This window comes from Squalius cephalus (genome assembly GCF_949319135.1).
Source record: "Squalius cephalus genome assembly, chromosome: 24".
Lineage (NCBI taxonomy): Eukaryota > Metazoa > Chordata > Actinopteri > Cypriniformes > Leuciscidae > Squalius > Squalius cephalus.
The window spans coordinates 20307759-20321479 of NC_137145.1; the positions used below are offsets into that span (position 1 = coordinate 20307759).

The 13721-nt window shown below is 38.7% G+C and overlaps 1 protein-coding gene across 1 annotated transcript in view; it reads right to left on the reverse strand.

Moving 5' to 3' along the window:
• Positions 1-3262: 3262 nt before the first annotated feature.
• Positions 3263-13721, reverse strand: part of sppl3 (signal peptide peptidase 3) — a 40026-nt gene continuing 29567 nt past the window's right edge. The window contains exons 4-10 of the mRNA XM_079860886.1: positions 12646-12765; positions 12432-12510; positions 10591-10703; positions 10344-10450; positions 8851-9205; positions 8332-8441; positions 3263-5109 (exon numbers count right to left, since the gene is read on the reverse strand). Of these exons, the coding sequence (XP_079717012.1) occupies positions 5038-5109; positions 8332-8441; positions 8851-9205; positions 10344-10450; positions 10591-10703; positions 12432-12510; positions 12646-12765 (956 nt within the window). The 3' untranslated portion in view covers positions 3263-5037. The remainder of the gene's footprint in view (positions 5110-8331; positions 8442-8850; positions 9206-10343; positions 10451-10590; positions 10704-12431; positions 12511-12645; positions 12766-13721) is intronic.

Below are 13721 nucleotides of genomic sequence, written 5' to 3' on the forward strand. Positions count from 1 at the left end.
AAACGTTGGTTTTTATTTTCCATATTTAAGTTTGGTACAATCTTATCTAATTATACTTATTCTAGTAATACTAATGCTATGCAATAAACAGTAATGTCCACATAATCACAAAATAACGGCGGCAGCTGTTGTAACCACAGATATTATGCACATATCTATCTAACAGTCAGCTTCAGTGAGGTTACAGTGCCACCTTATGGACGCAAAGTGAACTTCATGAAAGAGCTTCCAATGTGTGTGACTATTCATCAGAACTTAGATGGCATATTTTAAGGACTTCTAAACCATAATAATGAGAACATTAGACAAGTAATTAGCTGAAAGACCATCCTGGACCAGAAACAAATATCAGCTGTCGCAGGTTGCATAAACTGATTAGACTAGTCTTAAAAGTTAGTCATACAATTTTTTTCAAAGATTAGTCCTAACTTTTTAAGGTCATTTACAGAATCGGTCTAATTTAAATGTGAAAGGTTAGCCGGACTGCCCCATTGTTGCCTGTTAGTCAAACTAGTTCTTAAGCCACATAGAACTAGGCTAACGACCAGCTTGGACCATATAACAGAAACCTTTTGCCATCAGGACTGCACTACAAACATTCAAATAGTAGCATAAGGTTATTTATATACGGGAATACAATTTAAGAGGAAAAAAAACAACAACAACAAAAACGTCGTAATTAATTTCTTTGGACGATATAATATTTTTTCTTTCCTACTGGGAATCACTTAACATTTGTGAATTATGAGGATCTTATAGCGGGCAAAAAGTCACACACATTTTTAAATGAAGATTTAATTTGAATATATGCCTCATCTCAAACTATTCAATTTGTGATAATATTTCCCACAACTTTCACCACAACGAAATCCAGATGAAGCTCCATCACAAACTCAAAATGCACATGTTTTGCGTAGCCTAGTTTATGGTTGCTCAAATCGATCAAACCGAGACATACAGGTGTTAAAAATGCTAATATATATATATATTTTAAAAATTAATCGTTTTTAACTTAAAAAGTTGTCGCCTTTAATGGCGTTTTGCGTCTGCTGATACTGAAATTAAAACGGATAATGTGCTTACCATTTTTGGCTGGTTAAACATTCTCACTCTTCGTGGTATCGTTTGTAGGGAAGAGAAGCTATTTTATCCTAGTGCATAGCCTAATCATTTGACGTTTTCACGGAAGTTTTGTAGAATTCCGTTCACAATGTTGATCTGGTTACCGTGAAAATATCACACGCTGCTGCTTCAGCCATATGGTAGAAAAGTCCAAATAAATTTAAAAAAGTGTACAATTCAGAGGGTCACATTCAACGGACAGACACTGACACACTGTATTTTTTTTATTTCAACAAATGACAACCAAAATCAAATCCATTAAGTTGTGAACGGTTTTAAAGTGGCTGCGTGCAAGTCATGCTAATTCACAAGCTGAGTGAGTCATACTCCAAATGTAATGTTAATTAAATCAAACAAAGCTTTCAAAAAAAACTCAGCAATGTGATTATTTTATTGAGTTATAGGCAGTGGGTTTAATCAGTGACATTACTACTAGATTACTGCCAGTGTTGGTGAAAGTTACTTTCAAAAGTAATGCATTCGCCTACAATATCGCATTACTAAAGTAGCCTACCTAATTGCGTTACTTAGTTACTTCTTATGGAAAGAAATGCGTTACTTTTGCATTACTTTTACTCACCTTGGCTGGGCTTACTTATTTGTATTTTAATAACAACAAAAAAAGTATTATTTTTTCCCCGCAAATATAAAGGCCCTTTCACACCAAAAGTGAAAATAATAAGCCTCAGGCTGAAATAAATGCAAATTCACGCCTGTACAGTACATTTTTTTTCAGCATATCCATTCTGGATTGAAGAATAGTAAGCAGGAGAGGAAAGTTCAACTCTTCAGCAATAAAAAAAAAATTAAAAAAAAAAGAAACACAAATGTGATGTTTATCTTAAGTCATTTTTGTTTATTGTTATGGTTGAAGTGGGTCACTGAAGGTCAGCAGCAAAGGCATTGGTTAATAAAGTGAGATTAAATACATCAAGTATATTTGTGTAATTTAATATATTTAATTATTGCATAGATGAATAAATGGCTGCTTACATTTATTCTAAAACTACAATAACCATCATGTTTACACAGCGAACTCAATGCCTGTGAACTTACGATTTGTCTCAAGATGAGGACAGGAGAACTGCCAGTCAATAAATGGAATAACAAAGTAACTTGTGTTAGTTATTTGAAATATGTTACTTTACTAGTTACTTGAAAAAAGTAATCTGATTACATATGTCGTTACTGCATTACACCCCCAACACTGATTATTGCCCTAAACTCACTAACAGAAAGGCAGAGCAAACCAGACCAGACCTCAACACAGCAGCTTCACATTCTCCATCTCTACTGCCTCGATGGCAGGCAAGGGTTTCAATTCAGTCCAAAAATCGCTCCCCTTCATAACATAAGGGTCACATACAACATTTGTTGTGATTTTTCTGTTTATACCTTTCTAAACCAGCACATACAGACTTTCCTCCATCTCGTCCAGTCTGCTTTTCACTTCCTGGCCTCCATCTGCCTTCCGTCATCAGAATGCTATTGGTGATTATGGAGCTCAGCCATGTTATGTAGGTATGGCTCACATGACGTCCTCTCTTTCAATGCACCTCTATGCAATTTGGGCCATTTTATTGTTGGTCAGAAAAAAAAGTAAAGATAATTTAAGGAATCATTCTTTTTTGCAGAACAAACATTGCAAGATTAACATCATCAATACTGGGAAATTGTGCCAGGTTTGCTCAGATCCCTAACCCACAGTAAAATGATGATACCATAATAACAAGTCACTAAATAATAATTGCAATGTCTCGTTGCTGCACTTGGAAAGGAGACCACTTGAACATACAGTTAGAGTCATGTTTATTTACAGCAGAATCCTGACTGAGGAGAAGAAAGGTTATGAGAGCTGAAATGCTTTCAGTACAGCTCATTTGGATCCACATTTCACTACACCTTTTAATTTATTTATTCAAATTTTTATACAGAATCCTTTCGGCTGTTAATGTTGACAGCCAAACAGAGCTTAGTGCCCTCTACAGGCAGGGAGGACGATGGAGAAAAAAAAAGAAGAAAAAAGATCAAAGTACAAAATGAAAAACCACAGCATTAAATGGGAAAGTTGAGAAATACAAACAATGGGATCAAACAAAACGAAAGCAATCGTCCATAAAAAAATTAACATTTGCATTTATTTTTAAATGCAATCACCATGATCGTCATTTATATTGTTCTCTTTTTTTCTTGTAATGTCTATAAGGGTGGCAGAGGGACAGTGAGGAGGCTTGTGGGTAAAACAACGTCCGTGATGCTCAGGTTAACTGTGTCCCAATGCCAGGCAAATGTTCATATTGAATATTCAGGCAACACACTGCCAAAGTTTGCGCGAGGTCCACGCCGGCCGCGGGGGTCAGAGCGGTCCGGACTTGCTGCCTCTTCTCCGTTTAATGAATTATCTTGTGCGACTGTTTGTCCACGACCCCGTGTCTGCGTCTCAGTTTCAGAGTGTCGCACTAACGCGCTTGCCCTAAAAACGCAGCTTTGAAGAACGACACGCTGTACAACTGACATGCAAGGCCAGACGACTAACAGATTAAAAAACAGGTAACAACAGGTAAAAAAAAGAAAAGAAACAAAAAAAGCAAACCTCAAGAGACTGAGCCAGCAAAATGCATTATTTTCTACAACATTACACACACACACACACACACTCAATCCCACAGAACTCACTCCTCAATTCCAGTTTCAACATTACGGAGCCAAATTGTGTTGAAGGAATGACTACAAACAAAACAAATTAATGCTTGAAATACTAGTGGAGAGAAAAAAAAAACAAAAAAACTCGGCCTTAAATAACAGAGCTTAGTACAATCCTTAAAGATTCCCTCCAGGAGCGTGATAGAGTTCATCTTCAGTGGTCCATCCAGAGCCCATGGAGGTAATGGCATACATTCATACATAAACACAAGCACTCCCTTCTCTCCGATGGCCGACTTGCACAAGCGGTCCACGTGCGATGTTTCATGGAAGAGGATGTGTACATCACGCAAAAAAAGTGACCTAGGCTGAGCTCTTCGACTCATTTATAGGGGGAAAAGAAAGGAAACAAAAACATATTTGTTTCATTTATGAATCCGTTAGGATCTAAAAGCCCTTGCCCTTGTTCGCACACGCACGCGATCTCACGCACACCTCGACATGATAACCCCTAATACATGTGTACACATATATACATAGAGCTGTACGCCCCCCACAATTTATAATGTATCATTTCTGTATATGCCAAGAATAAAATCTTTCTAAATAAAATACATGTTTCTGCGAAGGAAGGGGTGGTTAGAGAGGGAGACGGGCGGGTGGATGCGGGTGGGGTATTATCAGAAAGGGAAAGAGGAAGAGAGAATGAAGGAAGGAAGGGGGGAAAACAACACTGTCCTCTAATGTGTGCTGGTCCCTTACAGGGTCATCGTCATCCCAAGCTCTATGTTCCTCATCCACAGTTCGCTTAGAGCAGTAAATATTAAAGAAATGTCAGTCTGTAAATCCATAATGGTGCCAAACGGTACAAATGGAAAAACACTTGGAGCTCAAAGGGGCTCCGGTCACGTCCAGACAAAGACTGATCCGGTAAAGTGTGGCTGAGTTCAGTAGAACAGGAAAGGGATGATGGGATAGAAAAAGAGAGAAAGAGAGAGAGAGAGAGATGGCGTGACGAACGTGGAATGGAGCCGAGAAAGAAAAGAGTTAAAGAGGAAAAAAAAAGAGACAGAAACTGTAGTAGGATAGAGACGTGTGGAGCGCATGAATCCATCTGGCAGTGAAGTCCGCGTACGTCTGTTCATCCGCTGGCTGGAGGATGACAACAGGAATGAGGGATGACGAGAAGACGAGTGCAGTTCCTCTCTTCCGACCTCTCTCTCCTTCTCTCTCTCTCTCTCTCTCCGGTTCCCTGTGCTGGTCAGGGCAGCATCATACCTCCAGGAAGCGTGTGCTGCTGGCCTTGGTGTGGAAGGGCTCGGACCACATGCGCCGCAGGTCCCCCTGTGGAGCGACGGACACGCAAACAATTAACACACATTCACACTGAACGTTAGGGCGGTCACGATTCCTCCATTCGATTCCAGTGCAACGCTATTGTGAATTTACAAAGGCTGTGATTTGATTGAATCCATTTTCTTTACATGTTACATTCCCAGTAAATGCTCCTCCACATGAACTGTTACGTCTCAAACTCCCTCTCTGCATATGCTGTGAGCTTGGGTTGCTTATAACGCTCATCTGGGAACGCAATATGCGCCATTTCATCAGATGTGTAAGGAAAGTCTTTTATAAACCTATACGCCAACACAGGAGAATACATCAATATCTTTCTAAATATGCAAACTGTTCATCGCAATTTCAAAATAAATGTTTTGATGTATTGATGTCCACGTATTCTTGTTCAAGAAATGACAGTGGCCATAGGATGTGGCCAAATATGAAAGATTAAGTAAACGTTTGAATTAAAGGATTTGATCTGCTGTAAAGTGTAACACCAGGCCGCTGGCGCCCTCTGCAGGCGTTTGTTATAATACATAATGGACATAGGATGATTTTTTGTATTATGTATTTTATATGATGTATTTTAAGTGTTGTCTTATAAAACTGATTACTGCTTTTTATACTTTAATTGAACCAAATATGATTAGTGACAGCCCTACTGAAAGTGATGTCATATGACAAAGACGTAACATTAATACAAACTTCTCTCTCAATGGTCAATACGTTTTTTTTGTTAATAAATAAAAATAACGGTAATAATGATAATAAACAGCAGTAATAAATCATTTTAAGTTATTATTATTAATTAACTCATTTTTATTTATTATAAATGATACATTTTAGTCTATATCAAGTTAAACATTTTCCACATTTTTGTCAACCTATTCAAAAAAATGAATAGATTCATATTTTATTGTTATTTTTGTAGATGTAATAATAATAATAATAATAATAATAATAATAATAATAGCCAATTCAATTATTTATTTTGTTGAATAGGTCAATAATTATTTTTTAATGCACAAAAAAGTAAATAAAACAGACTTATGTAATGAAATATGTATAAGAAATTATATTGTTCAAGTAAAAAATAGAATAAAATTCAATAATAATAATAATATTAAATTAAAAATAAAGTTCGATCAGAAGTAGTTCCTTAATGTTTTTGGTTTAGTAACTTAACTAACTTTTTTTTTTATCTTACTTGTAAATATATTGTATATAATAAGTAGCATTTAAAAATATAATTTCTCATCTGCTATATCTGGGCTGAAATGTTTAATTAGATGAATAAAGTACATTAAATAAATGGTCTATGTGAACGGACTCATGCATGTGATAAAAACATCCTTTCACAACAAAACAATGTCCCAGTGTCCTTCATTTCTGCACGTTCATTTGACCCATTATCCACCATTATCTGGAGTGCACACACACACACACACCACAGCTCACAAGCGTACTGCCACAGATTATTAAAGTAAATGTCAGTGGGTGTGCAGCAGCATCACAGGAAGTTACAGATAATTGTGACATTTTGCACAGTACACTTAAATGTGTTATATCCAGAGTTACAAGAGGCTTGTGCATTCCAGTATTTATGCTCCCAATGTTTTTCTTCAACAAATATGCAAATTAAAAACAGCACAAACCTGTGCAGATCAATTTACACACACCATAATTACGTCCTCTTGTTGTTAACGCCCATTCACTTTCTTAAACACAATTTTTTTTTCTTTGTCAACAAGCACACACACGCTTACTTTGCCTCACCTTCTCTATTGTCTTTGCACAGCAATCAATATCGCTTTTAAGAGTCAGAAAGGTTTCAATAATATGTTCAATTGTGCAGAAGCGCTGCCGAAAACAGCACAAACCTGTGTGGTGGTTCTTACATCAATGATTACGCACCTTTTCAATCCATGAAGGTCACACACACTCCCCCACCCACCAACACACACACACACATCCATCCCCCCCCACACACCTCCATCCCACCAACACACACACACACAGACCCATCTACACACACAGTCATATTAAAAACATCACTTATACCAATTAGAATACAGGACAATACATTGTTTTACACACACACACACACACACACTTTAGATAAGACACCAACATGGAAAAACACCGCTTCCTTTTTGAGAAGATGGGTTTCGAATCAAATTTGTTCTAATGCTAATTTGCTCTGCCTACTTCTGTTTTTTGGCACACGCAACATGCTTTAAAAGATTTCAAAGCAAAAGATTTCATCTTCTTGATGGTTATCACACGTCCAACAAGTACTATGGCATACCTTGACACAAAAAAACATTATTTTAAGCACATGTACAATGGACTAAAATAATGTGCCATGCATATGCCTTAAAGGAATAGTTCACTTTAAAATGAAAATGCTGTCATCATATACTCACCCTCATGTTGTTTCAAACCTTTATGAATTTCTTTCTTCTGCTGAACAGAAAGGAAGATATTTAGAAGAATGTCAGTAACCAGATAGTTTCTGGTACCATTGACTTCCATAGTAGGAAAAATATATACTATGGAAGTCAATGGTACCAGAAACTGTCTGGTTACTGACATTCTTCTAAATATCTTCCTTTGTGTTCAGCAGAAGAAAGAAATTCATACAGGTTTGAAACAACATGAGGGTGAGTATATGATGACAGCATTTTCATTTTAAAGTGAACTATTCCTTTAACATGAACGGTTTGGGTTTAGCAATTAATGAACGTTTGGACGATGTCATGAACCAAGTCCAAGCTGGTCAAGCTCCATGTAGCTACTGTAACAGCATTTCAGCTACCGTGTGCAAAATTGTTCCCACAATTGTTTGTTTCCATGGAAAAGTGAGGCTGTTGCTATGGCGGCGGCACTACACAGAACTGATCAGATTATGTTGCAACACATGCAGAACAAAACATCTGCCACAATGAAAACCGGCCTACAACTGATGCCTCAATAGAAGGAATGCGGAGTACCCGCACAGACGTACATGTGCTAGCGCATAAATAATGCAGCGCAGTGCTACGGATACGGCACACACCCTGCTCAAATAACCAGACAACGACACCATGTAGACTTCTGCATTGTTCCTGAGAAAGTGAGTAAATGGCGATTCCACGAAATGAAGTTGGCACCATTTGGTCGTTATTAGAAATGAGGCATCTCGCGTCCCTCTGGACTTCCAGGTGTCGGCGCATGCTGACGTACCTTCAGGTAGGCCATGGTGAGCAGAGGCAGCAGGGTGAAGGGCACCAGGTACAGGAGGGCAGGCTGGGCCGCGCGGTGAATACGAGAAGCCACCGTCGCCGTCAACAGACCTGAGAGTGGAAGAGAGAGAACCATCAAACATCCACAGTGACACAGTCAATACAATTCCATGCAGCGCAACCAGTGTAGTCCGCTTGCAGAAAGAATAAGCTAGCTTTACAGTGAATCAGAAACGAACAGCGCAACCAGAGAAGTCCAACAGCTCCCAAACAAATGACTCTTATGAGTTAATCGGAATCATAAAACACAAACAGCATAGGTTGACCAACAAATGCCTCTAATAATGAGTTGTTCCGACTTATCAGCACACAGATAGGTAGATAAACAGATGATAGACTGATAGATAATAGATAAAAGATAAACTGATTTCAGATTTCAAATCTATTGATAAATTATTCTGTTATTAATCACAATGCAAATCACAATCTTAACAGGAGGGTGTGAGGGTGTGACACGCACCAACAAAGTAACCAATGAGGGTGCAGTGGAAGTAGGAGACCCGCTGCATGCGGCCGGACACGTTGGCAGTCCCGGGCACTTCTCCAGAGGCCTGCTTCTTATAGTTGTCGTATCGGAGCACGAAACACAGCAGCAGACCCGGCATGACGATGTCACCGATGCCCAGCATGGAGAAGTGGCTCCCGGTGGAGCTCGGGAACACCAGCTTGCCGGGCAGGGAGAGGCGCGGGACGTCCCGCCCCATGCCAGGGCCCAGATGCAGTTTGCGCGAGAGCACGTCGAGGGGGTTGTCGGCAGGTTGCGTGGCCACCTTCACCATCACATTGCTGTTGAAGATGTAGGCGGAGAAAAAGACCTACAGGAGAGAGAGGGAGAGGAGTCAGCTCGCCCTGCTGTTTGAAGACGCTGAGAGAGAGGGATGTCAGGCTTGTGTAAGCGTGTTTGGAGTGATTTTCCACACTGACGAAAAGGTTTGACGGTCAGCACCGGGGTGGGATGGGGAACACGTACTAAAGGGGGTGGTGTGATCTATTGGTTTCAGTTCTGGAATTTGGCAGCCAAAGAGTTTCAGCTTTGCACCCAAACGGCACTTAACCCCAGGTGCATTTGACTGAGTAGTAAAGCATCTGTTAAACGGCGCCTCGCAAGCAAACAAGTAAACCGTTACAGGATTCCTTGAATATATCGTAACAATCTTGTGAGCTGTAATAAGTTTTATGACACCAGTAGGGTGGAGTGATACGGAAGTTCATACCATGTGATGATAGACATGTGCCAGTCTTAATGGACATGATCACTTTTATAGTATTTGCATGTAAGGGTGACAAAGAAACATGGAAGAATGTGAAAATACAGAGCAGGATGTTTCCTACACTGTCAAGACAAGGAAGAACTTGTTACTAAACAAAGCATGTGTCATCTTTACAGCTGCCAATCACCACCACTTGCCGCACTAATATAGAAAGCAATAGAGAATATGATGAAGTGTGTATATTTTAAAACAAAGTCAGGACTATCCATTTTATAATATTAATTTCAGTGTTTCGAGTTTTTTGTTTTAAAGGCTTTTTATGAATGATTATATTGCTTGGTTTGAATTCAAGTTCCTAATAAATAAATAAATAAAACAGTAACTTGTGAGCTATTTAATTTACTGGATTATCAAAAAAAAAAATTAAATAAAAGATGATCTTAATTTTTTTTTTTTTATGGTTTTACCATATACATTGTTTGTTTGTTTAAAAGCAGAGACTCTTCATACAAATATTCTGGGGCCCATGAAATATTTGTGAAAATGATAAAAAACGCTGGCGAAGGCAACTTTAAAAAAAAAACATTAAGCAAAAGCCTTTAGATCAACAGGTTTATATAAACTTGTCTAAACCTTAGACTGGTGGTGTATATGCACATACTGTGACATTAAATGACTCACGGTATGATTTAAAGACTTAAATCCCTCTGAACCAGTATGACTTGCTGCATTAATTGCTTACCCAGAAGACATCATAGATGAGGAGGCCTGACAGCAGCAGGCATGACACCTTGAGACTAGGCAGCCGCACAAACGCGATCATGGCCACACAGAGACCCATGGCAAGCGCTGCAGGAAACAACAACACAATATTCAGAGCAAAATAACAGCACTCCATACAGAAAAGGTGCTAATAGGGAAACCAGAGGACACGTTTACATTATCTTCCTACACACACACAAACACAGAGTAACAGCATGCTGACGCACCGTCCATGAGCAGCCAGTGGCCTGTCAGCACCCAGATGAGAACCAGCAAGACAGAGAGAGAAAAAGACAGCAGCTCCGCCAACGTGAATCGGCCACAGCAGCCGAACGAGATCCTGGAGACAAAAGAGACATGCTGAATACACTACCAACCACACATCGCCTGGCTGGGACATGAGGCTCTTTTTCACACCCCAGCATCTGATTTCCAACACGGTTGTCCATTAACACAGAAAAGGATTGTTCCACCCAGAGCAAAAAAAGAAAAGATTCTAGATTACATTGTGAGATTGAGTGAAGCCGCACGCCGAATCCCTACGAACAAACACGAGCATTGTCGGTTTCAAAAAGGTGATTTTAAAAGCCGATTTTGTACGAGTTGGAGCATTCTATCAGGCAAAAAAACTAAACCGATCAAGTGTTAATTAATTGCATTGGACATTAAAGGGGTTCGCACACCGGATGAGAAGCGTCGCGCCATGTTTACAATTCAAACACATTGTTTTCTATGAGTGTATGTACAATTTCTCCTAAACTGTCATTAATGTACATACTGACTTCAATTTGTGCTAAAGTCTAAAAACAGGAAAATATTTTATAAAATGTGGCCTTTTCTAATCTTTGATTTTGCCCTGTTGTCCATTTATTCATCCACTAATCTAAAAAAAGCAATGCGTGACCACCCTTAAAGCTAAACATAGACCCCAGTGTACATAAAAAAAATGTTTTTATGTCTGAGATCACTTTTTTCACATTAACACCTTGAAATTAAAAGTTTAGGATTTTGACAAATGTAAACTTGTGATGTAGAAACAAAGAAATATTTCAGATCTGCGCTATTCAAACCTACGCAAATTTATGACACTGACAGTGTTTGCTTCTGACAAACTACATTTAAAATAAACACTACACTGTATTTACACTACATTTAAAATAAAGCTAATTCCAAACCTTTAAGACTTTTGTTAATCTTCGGAACACAAATAAAGACATTTTTGATGAAATATGAGAGTTTTTTATCCCTCCATTGACAGTCTACACAACTACCACTTTCAAGCCTCAGAAATGTAGTAAAGAGATCATAAAGTTGAGGTTAAACCACTGGAATCACATGGATTACTTTAATGAAGCGTTTACTTTTACTTTACTTTAAAGGGTGCTTTGTTTGCGCAAAAAACATAACTTACCAACTTAATTTACAATATATTGATATTATTAAGAAAGTCTCCTCTCACGCCAACACGCATGCGTCCTGATGCTCTCGTAAACGTGTTGGAGAATAATATTTTGTACATAAAGTGTTATTTGTTTGATGGGGGGTTTGCGTTGCTTCATAAAGGTTCATGAGGTTAAACCACTGGAGTAACATGGATTAGTTTATTGATGCCTTTGCTACCTTTCTAGGGCTTGAAAGTGATAGTTGCGTAGCTGTCAATGGAGGCACAGAAAGCTCTCAGAATTCATCAAATAGATCATCTATGTTCTGAAGATGAACGAAAGCCTTACAGGTTTAGAACGACATTAGAGGGTGAGTAATTGATGACAATTTTAATTGTTGGGTGAACTATCCCTTTATTTTAAACAACATTAAATTAAATGTAGAAATAAATTATATCTACATCTTTACTATTATTAATAAAAAGTTGTCATCAGCCATTCATCATTAGACATTATAAAGACATGCTAATGAGGGACAATTAACTCAATGGCTTTCCTGAGTGAATGTCACAATCGATTTTTATCTGAATAATCTGAATCCCAATAAGACATGGTTTGTTGACGTGAACTTCGGTAACGGCATTTAAAAGGCAAACCACTCTGATAAGCGCGTAAATATTTCTTACTTGTTCTGTGGGGAGCAAGGTCTGGTCAGATACTGGCACATCGGCAGCAGGAGGAATGCAAAAGCGATGGTGGCTAGAACTGTTGAGGAAAAACAAACAGAAACAATTACGTAAATATTACTCAAGCATGCTACAGCGCAGCGTATAAACTAGGTCAGTGTGTTAGAAAGGAGCGGTGGAAGGTCACTGGTGTGTGTTTGCATGTGGCACGTACCTGCAGTGCATATGGTGAACACCACCTGAACAGAGTCGAAGAAGAAAAACATGACGAGCAGAGACACTGAGGCTCCGATGGGCAGGAACAGTGCCTGTGTGGAGTCTATGGTCTGAATACCTGTGCAAACACACATTCATATGAGAGGATTCAGGTTCTGTTCAGAAGAGCATACTAACGTACTGCATGCTATACTGTATCCCACAATGCACTGCACCTTCCACTTCTAGTGTGATTAATACAGCAGAAGTAGTTATAGCTGTTTTTAATCCCTTTTGTGATAGAAATGTTTTATGCAATGGCCTTAGAATTGGACAAAAGTGTATTTTAACATGGAACGTGCAGAAAAGTGCAGGCTCTAAAACAGCGCAGCGCGTCTGTGTTGTACGTCACACGCATCACACACATGACCAGCGTCAGCCAATAGTGAGCCTACGTGTGACGTACAACACAGACGCTGTTTTACTACGTGAAAAAACTCGAGGCCCAGAGAGAAGGAAATGAATAGTGGAATAAAGTTGTTATTTTTGTTTTTTTTTGCGCACAAAAAGTATTCTCGTCGCTTTATAAACTTAAGATTGAGCCACTGTAGTCACTTGGACTATATTAACGATGTCTTTAATGCATTTTCTGGGCCAGCAAGTTATAATGTCTTAGAAGCCTATGGAGGAGTGATCCAGCTCTCAGATTTAATCAAAAATATCTTAATTTGTGTTCTGAAGATGAACGAAGGTCTTACGGAACAACATGAGAGTGAGTAATTACTGACAGAATTTTCATTTTTGGGTGAACTAACCCTTTAAGGTCAATGAATGATAGGGGAATGTTTGGATTTCCTGTCGTTAACGATCTGTCCGTCACACAGCCTGTGTGATTTTGCCACTTCCTGTGGAGTTTTTTTTCTTATTGTGACTAACCGACTGATAAAATTTTGGTCGAAACAAGCCTAGCCAACTAACGGTTATTCAAATAATAGGGGGCAACCCGATTACAAACCAGTCACTTGAACAGTATAACCAATTAGAGTGAAGACGACTTGAGATTTTTAATCAACTGTAAGATATAAATGTACATCA